The sequence below is a fragment of the Coregonus clupeaformis genome, chromosome 3 (assembly GCF_020615455.1).
Source record: "Coregonus clupeaformis isolate EN_2021a chromosome 3, ASM2061545v1, whole genome shotgun sequence".
Lineage (NCBI taxonomy): Eukaryota > Metazoa > Chordata > Actinopteri > Salmoniformes > Salmonidae > Coregonus > Coregonus clupeaformis.
Window position 1 is genome coordinate 42921956 of NC_059194.1, and position 15804 is coordinate 42937759.

The following is a 15804-nucleotide window of genomic DNA, read 5'->3' on the forward strand; positions in this document are numbered from 1 at the left end:
TGGATTATCTTGGGAAAGGAGAAAAGCTCACTAACAGGAATGTAAACAAATGTGGGCACAACATTTGAGAGAAATAAGGTTTTTGTTCGTATGGAAAATTTCTGGGATCTTTTATTTCAGCTCATGAAACATGGGACCAACACTTTACATGTTGTGTTTATATTTCTGTTCAGTGTAATAATAAACTACATTTATCAATCTGAATAAATACTACAGCCCATTTAGCATGAGCAATCGGGAGTCCGGCATCCCCCCAGAGTGGTTGCGCGCCGTGCAACAGCTTTTTTGCCCATTGCCTCATTCACAGGGCGCCCGCGATATGCCGATTGTGCATATCATACAAAACATATCATATGAAATGGGTGATGGACATCCACAAATGAATACACATCATACTAAATGGAGTGAATCGGATTTACATACAGAATAATACAAAATGCTCTGAGACCAGGTTGCCTTACCAGTCATTGATCAATTCTTATATAGTACCACTGCAATGTGTACAATGATAATCACTTATGTTTGATTTTATATTTGAAAACTATTCTCACTTGCTTGTTTTGTACTCAGGTGGCTGAATATCATGCCATATCATGCCATGGCCTAAAATACAAGGTATATTGCAATCACTGATCGATGATGCTAATAAATACTCTGGGTGTATGGTTATAGTCTTTATTGACACAAATGTAATATTTGATTTATTTTGTAGCCCTGAAGAACTTGCTAGAGGGCTCAGAGTACAATACTACACCTTGGCTGGTGTAAAGCAGCAGCACAGCCAGGAGAGGGCGCCAAAAGCACATAATATACTTCACATCAGCCACCACTGTAGTGTACATGAGGTGAGTCGGACCGTAGAAACAAAAAAGACTGTAATGCAGGAGGACTGCACCTTTAAGTCATCATCATACAGCTTACATATTTCTGGAACGCATGCCACGCTGCTGCGCCTGCTCAGTGCACCACAGACTGTTCAGTGACAAATGTACCACTATTCCGTTAGAAGTAGGTAGCCCGTGTGCTCCAGTATGGACCCACTGTTGACGTCGCGGCTATTGTTGTGATTCCGCGATTTGGGTGACAGCTCCTGTGGATCTAAAATTTCAGGAGCGACGGAAGAATGAGAAGAGGGAATTATAATATTTCTACTGCACGGATAGCGCAGAGAGATATCCACGATAAAAGGTAAATAATAATCGATCTATTTCCTTTATTGTTGTCTCGCCATTCGTGTAGAATTCCCCTGCTGGTATAACGCTACATTATAGGCTATGAAAATGCTGATGAATGCCACAACACTCGCTCGTGCGGTCGTGTTTAGCCTTTTGTGTGTTGCCTGTATTGCTTTTGCTATAGGCTACAGTTTTGCGTCTCCACAACCTTACAGTTATGCTCTGACATAATGATCATATAGCAAATACATAATAGGTTTAGTTATAGTTAATATTTTCTTGTAATTTGCCCAATGAATGATGGAAGGTTTGCCTTAATCTCCTTTTTCAGAATAGTATATTTCTCACCCTGTTCATAGAATTATAAGCTATGAATGTCATTACATTTTATCCACAAGCGACAAAATCCCCTTGATATCAATGTAGCTTTTCTCTGTAGCATGGCGAATATGGTTATAAACAGAAACACTACAGTAACTTGATTTCCTGCTTAGGATAGGATTCAATAGATGGATTTGCATAGGTTGGCCAGCGTGAAATACACAGAAACAGTATCTTTATTGTTTTACAATATTATATATGCACTATCAATCGTTGTGGTAATGCACAATTAGTTATGTAATGAAAGAATGTGTGTGTGTGTGTGTGTGTGTGTTCCTGTGCCTGTGCATGTGCATGTGTTTGTAACTAATTCCCTTTGCATCTGTGTGTGTGTGGGTCAACTTCCTCTGGGCCAGATGTAAAGTCAATCAGTTGGGGCACGACCGGCTACTTAAACCCTCTCTGGTCCCTCTTCCGGCCTCTGCCCTGCCAACAGAAACTCTGTATGCCTGCTATGATTTCAGACCACTGACCACATGGCAGTTTCTGCAAGATGCTTTGAATAGTATGCAGCACATTCAGTGCTTTATAAAAGCGAGGATCGCCATCGCCTGTGTTCCCTCTTCTGAGTTTGTTGTTCTGAAAGTAAGACCAGAGATAAAGAGGTGAAGCTGTTACTGACCATCAGTAGCCTACCATATTGGTATTGATGTCTCCCGAACTGAGACCTCTGTTCCTTTGGTTAGGAGGGGTGTGTTGTCACTTTTCCTTTTGCCCATTAAGAAACCCAAACAAATGTTAGGCTACAAGGTGGAGGCCAGGAGGGTCAAATGTCTTTCTCCTTGTAGTCACTGGTTGGACAGACATCAGTATCTGCTGACCATGTAGCACCAGGTGTACTGTACTGTGTAGACTTCAGCCGAAGTCTCAGTCATCTCCCGTGCAGTGTTTTATTTGTGCCAATGAGTGTCTGGCAGACATGTGCTTCGTCCTCTACCTCACTGAATTATTAAATAGGTCTAGCCTACATTCACATTCTAGACATTCAGTCCTGTCTGTGGTACCTTAAAGCATCCATGCAGTCTTTGTAATTGTATTTTGAAATCATATAACTGTATGTCTAATAAATCACTGTGTGTGTTTTATATTAATGAAAAGAACTCCAAAATATATTTTTTTATCAATTATTTCCCTGACCATCCTTTGGCCTTGAAATATTCAGTCTGATCGTGTGGGCGTTAGGAAACAAATGTGAAGATATTTACATACACAGCCCTGATTAGCTGATAGGATCGTCTAAAGCTCACCCCTTACCCAGATGAACAGTCATTGGTCTATTATAATCAGATCACATTGTGATGTCATGATGTGGGCCAAAAGTTCCATCCCACCTGAACAGGCTGAAATTCCAGTTATTTTTAAAAATAGCTCTTACACAAAAAGGCCATTATTATCATTTTCACAATTTCAGTGTTATTTCGACCTCATGGAAATATATAAAAGGAAAATCACGTTTTTAACTGCACTGCCCCTTTAAGTTGGCTACTCCTGGCCAGTGTGTGTGCAGGGTTTTGTTCAAGCCCAGCATGAACAAACCTGATTGAAACAATTGGGATTGAAACAATTGGGATCCTCAGGTTAGACCACAGTTAGCTCCATTGGATGTTTTGAAGCAAAGCTGGAACAAAAGCCTCCCCACACTTTCTCTGACCCTGTTCTAGCTGCATTTGCCTGATTGCCTGTGCTTGACACATTGATGTCCAATATGTGCCCCCTCAAAATGAGTACCATAAACAGTACAGTTATCTTTCATTAGACTTGTGCCATGCCCATGTTGCATGTAGTTGGAAACAACATTATGGAAACGTCTCCACTCAGTGGTTGAAAGCCAGTCACATAACTTCAGTTAAGAGATACCAGAGTGATGGAATTACACTTCCTTTCCATTATCGCACTGCTTTGCTTTATCTTGGCCAGGTCGCAGTTGTAAATGAGAACTTGTTCTCAACTGGCTTACCTGGTTAAATAAAGGTAAAAAAAAAATCCTTTGTTCTGAAGATGCCTTGCAGTCAGGTTGGAAAAAACAACCATTGGTTGTGTAATCCTGGCCTCAAAGATGGTGATAAGATCCAGATGGTGGATGTGTCCTGCTGTGGTCCAGATTATGACTGATCTGGAACCAGGACACTGGTAATGATGCAGCCCATGGAAAGTGTGGATTAACTGGGATTAGGCCTATCCCGCTGTTTTGTTTTGGAGAGTACAGTATAAACATTCTTGTACTGGAGGGATCCCACTGATAAGGTCTGTTCATATGATGGATTGAGTGAAAACCTGTGCTTGTGGGGTGTAGCACCACAGAGGCATAGGCATAAATATGCTACACTCTGTCATGTGTGAAAAGGTAAACTCAGTGAGGTCAGAAAGCTTTGTAACAGGTTGGAGGGCCGTGAAATCAATATTCCCCTCTCAAACAAAAGCAAACTGCTGTAGGCCTACACTGGCTATCCATCTTCTCAAACAGGCATACACAACGTACAGTTGAGGACCCTTGAAAATATTGCCTTCATACTTTTTGGATGATTAGCATGACATAATTGTGTGTGCGTGAGGTAGATTCCTGTGTAGGAGGGTGCAGAGAGAGAGGGGAAGGCAGGAGGAAGGTGGGGATTAGCAGGTACTGTCAGCCAAACACTGGCAGGACTCTTGGTTCCCAGGGGGCTTATATTACTGGTCCACAGAACAGACAGACACACTGACATCCTCTTCACACACTGCCAACATACTGTACATCCACATAGCGCTCTGCTTCTCAAACCCGTGTTCTATTTAGCTTTCACACATTCAAATCTGCCGTTTTTACTTTGTTTTTATTATGTTACTCAATAGACACACACAGATGTTTAAAACTATCCCACTACTAAAGGCATGTGAAGTGCATTCAGCCATAGTGTGACACTGTGTCAACACTGAGCTAAGGAGTGGACACATGCTGGACAGAGCTCTATAGGCACAGTGCCAGGAGAAGGTTACAGGCTTATGATCAACATTACTGTTAATTAACCAACTGAATGGTCAAAAACATAATCTCCTCTTTATACAGACATCACCGCCGCTTTTTTAAATTCATCACTGATGTGTATCCAGTAGTCAGTTAGACCGACATATTGGCTTGCTAGCATGCTGTAAAATGAAGAGCATGTCTGTTATATTTTTGCAAACACATTTGCCCACAACCATGCAAACCAAAGCATCTCTGATTTGACATCGTTTCTGTTTTATTTTCCTTCTCAGATATTGACATGAAGAAAGACATTGAGACGTTGATAGCAGAGGAACGCGCTGACATCATCTTGAAATATGATACGGTGGGTGACGTTCAACAAATATACAGTTCAGAGGGTTTTAGGATGCTGGAAACTGTTTTTAAAGCTCTAAAATTGCCATGTGCACTTCCACCTTAGTTATTTCTCATTTACCAATGACCAAAATAACCCAAGCGACCTGTCCAACAAATGCCTCTACAGTTGGAGAACTCCTAGATAAGGTTTGAAGGTTCACAGACATCAGTTCAGTCATTACAGAGTTCCAGTAACAGTCATATTAGTCACATAGCATAGCAATAGGGCTATTTAGCTCCAGGCCTGCATTGATGTATCCATGAATGTTAGTCTAAGACTGGTCTTCTTATGTAGGTAGACTGCACCACCTCCATCACCTCCATAAACAAGGAAATAGATCAACCACACCAGTCAAAACCAAACAGCAAAGGTGTTGTTATGTCCACACATAAGCAAGTGCAGTTTGTAATGCATATCCTTGATAATCAGATGTTGATTCACTTGGCCTGAGTTTATACTTTAAACAACATGCATTCCATCTTCAGTACATGTCATGGAGTTATCCCATCTGACTGTATCACATGTCCTCTCTGTCTGTGTGTTGTCCATCTGTTCACACAGGAGGAAGAGTTCATACTTGTTTGAGCGTGTTGTTAAAAAGCGTGACCGTCGCTCTAAGAGGGATAAGAAAGAGAAACCGACGGTGTGTTTGTGTGTTGCTAAGCATTGTGTGTGTGCGTTGATGAAGAAGCCTAATAGCATGCTTGTGGTTTGTTGTGTAACAGAAAATTATAATATAATATAATATAATATGATGTTGAGGAGATTTAGACACACATATGCAGCTAAAATAGTCACAGTTGCCAGGCAAACGCAATCATACTGTAAGAGAGATGACGTAGGCCTATCTGTGCTGTATGTTGTTAATTCTATAAAACCTAGAGAAGCATACATTATAAAATGATAGAATATGCAGTCTATTTAGTACAAACTAGAGGTCATGAACTTCAAGCGACCCAAATTTCCCTAGCAATATCTGTCTGACAGTGTCCCCTCTTCAAATTGGGGTCAGCAGACACGCTGACACTGGAAATAGCAAGATAGAGAGAGAGAGTAGGAATGAGACAGAGTTAAATTTAGCTCACAGGCAACAAAACATGAGTACATACTGTATATAGGATCTAAACTTGAGCCAGTTTGCTACAGCAGGAAAATAATCCTGCAGCAACAAGAAATGAGAGTTATTATGTGGATTATAATTTATGGACATTTTTGTAGGGGTTGATACATTTTTTGTAAGGGAAATGTAAGTTGGATATTTCAAAGTTGAAATTACAAACTTTAAAAGCCTTTTTTCACCCTAAATACAGTAAAAAATGTGCAGCATTGCAGGAAAGTTATTACATTTACATTTTAGTCATTTAGCAGACACTCTTATCCAGAGCAACTTACAGTTAGTGAATACATATTTTTTTATACTGGCCCCCCGTGGGAATTGAACCCACAACCCTGGCATTGCAAACGCCATGCTCTATCAACTGAGTTACATCCCTGCCGGCCATTCCCTCCCCTACCCTGGACGACGCTGGGCCAATTGTGCAACGCCCATGAGTCTCCCGGTCGCGACAGAGCCTGGATTCGAACCAGGATCTAGTGGCACAGTTAGCACTGCCTTAGACCACTGCGCCACTCAGGAATGTATCCTGCAATAGGGTGATCGTATTAAGATCCTACATCTGTAGAGGGGACCCTGTCTGGCCTTAGCAACACCTGTGACAATGGCCATAGCTAGACCATAGCAATCGATTACACCATGGTCTCTCAAAGCTACTGAACCATAATAGAAATCAGCTGATTACTGTCTGTCTGTAGGATTCTACTGTCTATATGGTATTTTACTTCTGTAGCTCAATTGGTAGAGCATGGCGCTTGTAACGCCAGGGTAGTGGGTTCGATCCCCGGGACCACCCATACGTAAAAATGTATGCACACATGACTGTAAGTCGCTTTGGATAAAAGCGTCTGCTAAATGGCATATTATTATTATTATTGACTTCAGAACAGAAGTAGCACATACTGTCTCAGACCTCAGGTGGTGACAGTACAGACAAAATGTTTCTAGTGCAATTCACCATGGGTGTTCTGTTTTATTGTAATGTGCAGATGGCTTAGTCAGGGTGCCATTTCTGTTTCTGTTTGGCAAAGACAACAACTTGGCTGCCCTTTGATGTTGTCTTGCCAAACAAGGTTATGACTTATTATACGACGAGTGGGTCTAATCCTTAATGCTTATTAGTTAAAACTGCATTCCAGACAGTGTCTATTCCACAAGTTAAGTCTATGATGTTAAAATGCCTATTTACTCTGTCCCATCTGACTGTGCAATCCACTGTCTCATCAGCCCAGCCAGGCAATTTATAAACTTGATCTCCACTATAAAAAGCATCTAGACATTATCTCACATTTCTTTTAGACTAACATTTAGTTTTCAACAGTAGAGATTTGTATAAACCTTGCTGTCTGTCTCTCCGACATTTGCAACATTGTTTCAATATTCAAATTCGATCTCCAGCTGTCGCATAGTAATGAACGTGTCAGGAGTCGGGAGTCGGGATGAGACAGACAGGCAGGCAGCTTTTCTCAGCCAGTCGAAATCATGAATCAGCATCATTTTATGGATATATACAAATAAATATCAATAAAAAACAGGTAAAACGAAACAATAACATCTAGTTTGCAGTCTTTCCAGCTTCAGTTTGAAGTGATTGTGTTAGCTGTGTTGATGGCTAGCTCCTCTGAACAGTAGTGTCCTGATGATGGAGCCCTTTTCAAAGCCAGGTGAAATCGCGCATTATTAGCTCATTGTTATGGATGTATCAAATAAATGTCACTAGAAAACAGCTTAAACAAATGCAAATAAAATGGTATTGGTCACATACACATATTTAGCAGATGTTATTGTGAGTGTAGCGAAAGGCTTGTGTTCCTAGCTCCAACAGTGCAGTAGTGTCTAACAATTCACAACAATACACACAAATCTAAAAGTAAAATAATGGAATTAAGAATATATAAATATTACTAGAATACAGTAGAATACAGTGTATACATATGAAATGATCATATGTATGTATGTAAACATTATTAAAGTGACCAGTGATTCCATCTCTATGTACATAGGTCAGCAGCCTCTAAGGTGCAGGGTTGAGTAACCGGGTGGTAGCCGGCTAGTGATGGCTATTTAACAGTCTGATGGTCTTGAAATAGAAACTGTTTTCAGCCTCTCGGTCCCAGCTTTGATGCACCTGTACTGACCTTGACTTCTGGATGATAGCGGGTTGAACAGGCCGAGGCTCGGGTAGTTGATGTCCTTGATGATCTTTTTGGCCTTCATGTGACATTGGGTGCTGTAGGTGTCCTGAAGGGCAGGCAGTGTGCCCCCGGTGATGCGTTGGGCACCACCCTCTGGAGAGCACTGCAGTTGCGGGCGGTGCAGTTGCCGTACCAGGCAGTAATACAGCCCGACAGGATGCTCTCAATTGTGCATCTGTAAAAGTTTGTGAGGGTCTTAGGGGCCAAGACGAATTTCTTCAGTCTCCTGTGGATGAAGCGGCGCTGTTACGCCTTCTTCACCACACTGTCTGTGTGGGTAGACCATTTCAGATCGTCAGTGATGTGTACGCTGAGGAACTTGAAGCTTTTCACCTTCTCCACTGCGGTCCCGTCGATGTGGGTGGGGGCGTGATCCCTCTGCTGTCTCCTGAAGTCCACAATCAGTTCCTTCGTTTTGTTGACGTTGAGGAAGAGGTTATTTCACTGGCACCACTCCGCCAGGGCCCTCACCTCCTCCCTGTAGGCTGTCTCTTCATTGTTGGTAATCAGGCCTGCTACTGTTGTGTTGTCTGCAAACTTGATGATTGAGTTGGAGGCGTGCTTGGCCACGCAGTCATGGGTGAACAGGGAGTACAGGAGGGTGCTGAGCACGCACCCTTGTGGGGCCCCTGTGTTGAGGATCAGCGTAGTGGAGGTGTTATTTCCTACCTTCACCACCTGGGGGTGGCCCGTCAGGAAGTCCAGGATCCAGTTGCACAGGGCGGGGTTCAGACCCAGGGCCATGAGCTTAATGATGAGCTTGGAGGGTACTACAGTGTTGAAGGCTAAGCTGTAGTCAATGAACAGCATTCTTACATAGGTATTCCTCTTGTCCAGATGGGATAGGGCAGTGTGCAGTGCGATGGCGATTGCATCATCTGTGGATCTATTGGGGCGGTATGCACATTTAAGTGGGTCTAGGGTGTCAGGTAAGGTGGACGTGATATGATCCTTAACTAGCCTCTCTCTTCAATTACCTTTGCTTTCTGGGTACATTAATAGTGGTGGACATCTTGAAGCAAGTGGGAACAGCAGACTGGGATAGGGAGAGACTGAATATGTCCGTAAACACTCCAGCCAGCTAGTCTGCGCATGCTCTGAGGACGCAGCTAGGGATGCCGTCTGGGCCGGCAGCCTTGCGAGGGTTAACGCGCATAAATGTCTTACTCATGTCGGCCACAGAGAACGAGAGCCCACAGTCCTTGGGAACGGGCCTCATCGGTGGCACTGTGTTATCCTCAAAGTGGGCGAAGAAGGTGTTTAGCTTGTCCGGGAGCAAGACGTTGGTGTCCGCGACGTGGCTGGTTTTCCCTTTGTAATCCGTGATTGTCTGGAGTCCCTGCCACATACGTCTTGTGTCTGAGCCTTTGAATTGCGACTCCACTTTGTCTCTGTACTGATGTTTTGCCTGTTTGATTGCCTTTCGGAGGGCATAACTGCACTGTTTGTATTCAACCATATTCCCAGCCACCTTGCCGTGGTGGTTAAATGCGGTGGTTCGCGCTTTCAGTCTTGCGCGAATGCTGCTATATATACACGTTTTTTGGTTTGGGTAGGTTTTAATAGTCACAATGGGAACAGCATCCCCTATATACTTCCTGATTAACTCAGTCACTGTGTCCGTGTATACATCAATGTTATTCTCAGAGGCAACTTTGAACATATCCCAGTCCGTGTGATCAAATGCAGCTACTTTGTTGTTGTTCTGACTGCAGTGTTTGACGTGACTGTAAGTTAGCCGAAGTTGGCTAGCTAACAAATAAGGGAAGAACGTTGCCAGCCAGTATGGCAATAGAACATTTAGGAATGAACGACTTGGTCCATAGATACAGAACAAAAATACTTAACGTCTGGGTCGCGTCTCTGGAAACCAAACTGATAGAACGAATGACCAGCCAGCTTGGGTAGCAACCCTAGATTTGTGTCGGGACTATATCTTGTGGAAGGATGAAATAGTATGAATAAATTCATCAAAATAACGTTTTTAATGAAAATACGTAAATCATTATTTGAATATGTTTGGTAACCCATTGTATAAAATAATGCCCTTGAAGCCAGTGTTTGGAGGATATATTGGCACGGTTTCGGCACACCCATGCTCATATATCCTCCAAACAACGGCTTCCCGGGCATTATCACTTACAGTAAGTAATTTGTATTATTATTCTTTTTTTCTTTTTTTTCAGACACAGATAAAACAACAGTAGGACAATAAATTATAATAAAAACAATTGATTCTTACACGTTCATGTACATTTAGCCATGTGTTAATACATATACTGTATAAAATATACTTTGTACGCATTCTTGAATTATGTACACGTTATATGGCCTTGGTATTTACATTCTTTCAAGTGTCCTAGAACGATAAACAAAGAATAACAGAAATGCAAACATAAATGTTGAATAAAACATACAATAAAAAATACAAAAACAAAAGGAGTGGCTTAACTTGAGAATGTGTTTGAGCTCATGAAATTAGGTTAGAGATTGTGATTGAACTCATGACATTAGGGAACATTAATTTATATTTGTATTTATTAGGTATCCAAGACAGCAGCTACTCTTCCTGGGGTCCAAACACATTAAGGCACATATATCCTACATAAAAGAAATAAGATAAAACAGTACATCATATAATATTATACAAAATGTATAATACCAACCACCATACAACAATAGTACAATGTGTGCGTGTGCTAGCGTTTGAGTGCGTATGCGTGTGTCTGTACCTGTGTGTGTGTCTATTCACAGTACCCGCTGTTCGATAAGGTGTATTTTTATCTGTTTTTTAAATCTGATTCTACTGCTTGCATCAGTTACCTGATGTGGAATAGAGTTCCATGTAGTCATGGCTCTATGTAGCACTGTGCGCCTCCCATAGTCTGTTCTGGACTTGGGGATTGTGAAGAGACCTCTGGTGGCATGTCTGGTGGGGTCCAGGTGCGACAAAACTAGGGCCTGTAGGACCTGACTTGTTGATAGTGTTGTTAAGAAGGCAGAGCAACGCTTTATTATAGATAGACTTCTCCCCATCTTAGCTACTGTTGTATCAATATGTTTTGGCCATGACAGTTTACAATCCAGGGTTACTCCAAGCAGTTTAGTCACCTCAATTTCCACATTATTTATTACAAGATTTATTGGAGGTTTAGGGTATAGTGAATTATTTGTCCCAAAAACAATGCTTTTAGTTTTTGAAGTATTTAGGACTAACTTATTCCTTGCCACACATTCTGAAACTAACTGCAGCTCTTTGTTAAGTGTTGCAGTCATTTCAGTTGCTGTAGTAGCTGACGTGTATAGTGTTGAGTCATCCGTATACATAGACACACTGGCTTTACTCAAAGTAAAGATTGAAAAAAGTAAGGGGCCTAGACAGCCTCCCTGGGGAATTCCTTATTCTACCTGGATTATGTTGGAGAGGCTTCCATTAAAGAACACCCTCTGTGTTCTGTTAGACAGGTAATTCTTTATCCACAATAAAGCAGGGGGTGTAAAGCCATAACACATACGTTTTATCAGTAGCAGACTGATCGATAATGTCAATAGCCGCACTGAAGTCTAACAAAACAGCCCACACAATCTTTTGATCATCAATTTCTCTCAGCCAATCATCAGACATTTGTGTAAGTGCTGTGCTTGTTGAATGTCCTTCCCTATAAGCGTTCTGAAAGTCTGTTGTCAATTTGTTTACTGTAGAATAGCATTGTATCTGGTCCCAATTATTTATTTATTTTTAAGTTTACTAAGTTTACCAACAGGCTGATTGGTCGGCTATTTGAGCCAATAAAGTGGGCTTTACTATTCTTGGGTAGCGGAATGACTTTTGCTTCCCTCCAGCCCTGAGGGCACAAACTTTCTAGTGGCTTAGATTGAAGAATAGGAGTGGCAATATCGTCTGCTATTATCCCCAGTAATTTTTCATCCAAGTTGTCAGACCCCAGTGGCTTGTCATTGTTGATAGACAACAGTACTTTTTTTTTGCCTCTTCCACACTCACTTTACGGAATGAAAATTTGGTCAGTTATACTTGGATGTGTAGTGTCGGCGTATGTTGCTGGCATTTCATGCCTAAATTTGCTAATATTGCCTATGAAAAAAATCAATAAAGTAGTTGGCAATATCAGTGGGTTGATGAATGAGACATCTGATTCAATGAATGATGGAGCTGAGTTTGCCTTTTTGCCCAAAATTTCATTTAAGGTGCTCAAAAGCTTTTTACTATCATGATTTATATCATTATCATCCTATTTAGTTTGCATTACAACCTGTAATTTAAAATGATTTTTATTTGGATTTCATGTAATGGACATACACAAAATAGTCCAAATTGGTGAAGTGAAATGAAAAAATTAACTTGTTTCAAAGATTTCTAAAAAATAAATAACGGAAAAGTGGTGTGTGCATATGTATTCACCCCCTTTGCTATGAAACCCCTAAATAAGATATGGTGCAACCAATTACCTTCAGAAGTCACATAATTAGTTAAATAAAGTCCACCTGTGTGTAATCTAAGTGTCAAATGATCTGTCACATGATCTCAGTATATGTACACCTGTTCTGAAAGGCCCCAGAGTCTGCAACACCACTAAGCAAGGGGCACCACCAAGCAAGCGGCACCATGAAGACCAAGGAGCTCTCCAAACAGGGCAGGGACAAAGTTGTGGAGAAGTACAGATCAGGGTTGGGTTATGAAACTTTGAACATCCCACGGAGCACCATTAAATCCATTATTAAAAAATGGAAAGAATGTGGCATCACAACAAACCTGCCAAGAGAGGGCCGCCCACCAAAACTCATTGACCAGGCAAGGAGGGCATTAATCAGAGAGGCAACAAAGAGACCAAAGATAACCCTGAAGGAGCTTCAAAGCTCCACAGTGGAGATAGGAGTATCTGTCCATAGGACCACTTTAAGCCATACACTCCACAGAGCTGGGCTTTACGGAAGAGTGGCCAGAAAAAAAGCCATTGCTTAAAGAAAAAAAACAAGCAAACACATTTGGTGTTAGCCAAAAGGCATGTGGGAGACTCCCCAAACATATGTAAGAAGGTACTCTGGTCAGAAGAGACTAAAATTGAGCTTTTTGGCCATCAAGGAAAACGCTGTCTGGCGCAAACTCAACACCTCTCATCACCCCGAGAACACCATCCCATTTTTCATCGGCAGGGACTAGGAAACTGGTCAGAATTGAAGGAATGATGGATGGCGCTAAATACAGGGAAATTCTTGAGGGAAACCTGTTTCAGTCTTCCAGAGATTTGAGACTGGGACAGAGGTTCACCTTCCAGCAGGACAATGACCCTAACCATACTGCTAAAGCAACACATTTAAATGTCTTGGAATTGCCTAGTCAAAGCCCAGACCTCAACCCAATTGAGAATCTGTGGTAGGACTTAAAGATTGCTGTACACCAGTGAAACCCATCCAACTTGAAGGAGCTGGAGCAGTTTTGCCGTGAAGAATGGGAAAAAATCCCAGTGTCTAGATGTGCCAAGCTTATAGAGACCTACCCTAAGAGACTTGCAGCTGTAATTACTGCAAAAGGTGGCTCTACAAAGTATTGACTTTGGGAGGGTGAATAGATATGCACACTGAAGTTTTCTGTTTTTTTGTCTTATTTCTTGTTTGTTTCACAATAAAAAATATTTTGCATCTTCAAATTGGTAGGCATGTTGTGTAAATCAAATGATACAAACCCCCCAAAAAATCTATTTTAATTCCAGGTTGTAAGGCATCAAAATAGGGAAAATGCCAAGGGGGGTGAATACTTTCGCAAGCCACTGTAGTTTCTTCTTCTTTTTATTAAGTTTAGTCACTAATTTCTCAATTTGCAGTATGTTTGCCAATCGGTTGTGCTGCCAGACTTATTTGCCCTACCTTTTGCCTCATCCCTCTCAACCATACAATTTTTTAATTCTTCATCAATCCAAGGGGATTTAACCGTTTTTACAGTCATTTTCATAATGTGCATGCTTATTAGTAACTGGAATAAGCATTTCATATATGTGTCAAGTGCAGCGTCTGGTTGCTCCTTATTACACACCACAGACCAGCAAATATTCTTTACATCATCAACATAAGAATCACTACAGAACTTATTGTATGACCACTTATGCACTATATTAGGCCCAGCTTTTAGGACTTTGGTTTTCCTAGATATGGCCAATATATTGTGATCTCTACATCCAATAGCTTTGGATACTGCTTTAAAGCAAATTTCTGCAGCATTAGTAAAGATGTGATCAATACATATTGATGATTTCATTCCTGAGCTGTTTGTAACTACACTGGTAGGTTGACTGATAACTGAAACAGGTTGCAGGCACTGGTTACAGTTTGAAGCTTTTTCTTGAGTGGGTAGCTTGATGAAAGCTAGTCAATAATGAAATCACCCAGAAAATATACCTCTCTGTTGATATCATATACATTATCAAGCATTTCACACATATTATCCAGATACTGACTGTAAGTGCTTGGTGGTCTATAGCAGCTTCCCACAAAAATGGGCTTTAGGTGAGGCATATTACTTCAACAGTATTTAACCTGAGATCCTCTCTAAGCTTTACAGGAATGTGGTTCTGAACACTGCCCCCATTGCCATTTCTGTATTTTCTGTAGATGCTACCGCCTGTATCATCAAAGGTATTATTTAAGTTAGTTTCAGAGATAGTCAGTATAGGAATGTCATCTGTTACTAGCAAGTTATTGATTTCAGGAACCTTGTTTCTTAGGCTACATATGTTAATGTGGGCTGTTTTTAGCACTTTTCTGGGATGCTTGATTGTTTCTATTGCTTTATTGGGAAGCTTATCAGAAGTAGACATGCTCATGTTATTTATATTTGAGCTGATAGTGCAGGGTGAGCTGCACACAGTGAACTTCCTACTAGGGCACACTGCCTCAGTATAACTCTGGTTCATAGGCACATTATTACTGCATACAACATCTGTAGGATCAACAGAGGCATTCAGGGCAGTTAGGGGGACATAAAGTAAGTTCCTTACATTGTGTCTGCCAACTCCCCTGGGATAATGTACATTATGACAACTCAGCGACACAATGGTAGGGATTAATTGAGCTGATCTTGGGTCATTGATAAGTCATTGTCTCAACGCTGCCTTGGAGTCCAGGAGCCAAGATTATTTTGATGGACTCTGTCATTCCTGTAGAGAATCTTCTGTTTCCAGAAAGTGTCAAAGTTATCTATAAACGTGATTCCAACAGAGGTACAGTAATATTTTAGCCAGGTGTGTAATGCCAGTATGCTTGGAGGAACATTGGAAAGTCCAAGCAGGTTCTCTGACCATGTGTCTCTCTTTCTCGCTCTCTCGCTCTCTCCCCCTCTCTCACGCTTTCCACACATTCCTTCTCATCTCCCTTTCACTGTTTAATTATATCCATCTCCCCCTTTCCTCTCTCTTCTTTCTCCCCCCAAATGACTTCCACTAGGAGCTATTTTTAGCCCTCTCACTTTCTCAGACTTGACACCATTTGCAGTGTACCCTCAGCGCATCTTCGCTGAAATCGTTCATCTGTGATGGCATGGTTTGGTTTCTGTAGGCTGTATATATCGACCCTCTCTCTCTTTGCCC

General features: G+C 41.4%; 1 protein-coding gene across 3 annotated transcripts in view; it reads left to right on the forward strand.

Annotated features, from left to right (window-relative positions):
• Positions 1–873: 873 nt before the first annotated feature.
• si:ch211-288d18.1 (USP6 N-terminal-like protein) overlaps positions 874–15804 on the forward strand; it is a 31133-nt gene continuing 16202 nt past the window's right edge. The window contains exons 1-3 of one of the 3 annotated variants that reach the window (XM_045208717.1): positions 874–1188; positions 4791–4864; positions 5459–5540. In XM_045208717.1, the coding sequence (XP_045064652.1) occupies positions 4857–4864; positions 5459–5540 (90 nt within the window). In that variant the 5' untranslated portion in view covers positions 874–1188; positions 4791–4856. The remainder of the gene's footprint in view (positions 1189–4790; positions 4865–5458; positions 5541–15804) is intronic. The other 2 variants (XM_041893355.2, XM_041893356.2) reach the window with 2 other exon arrangements.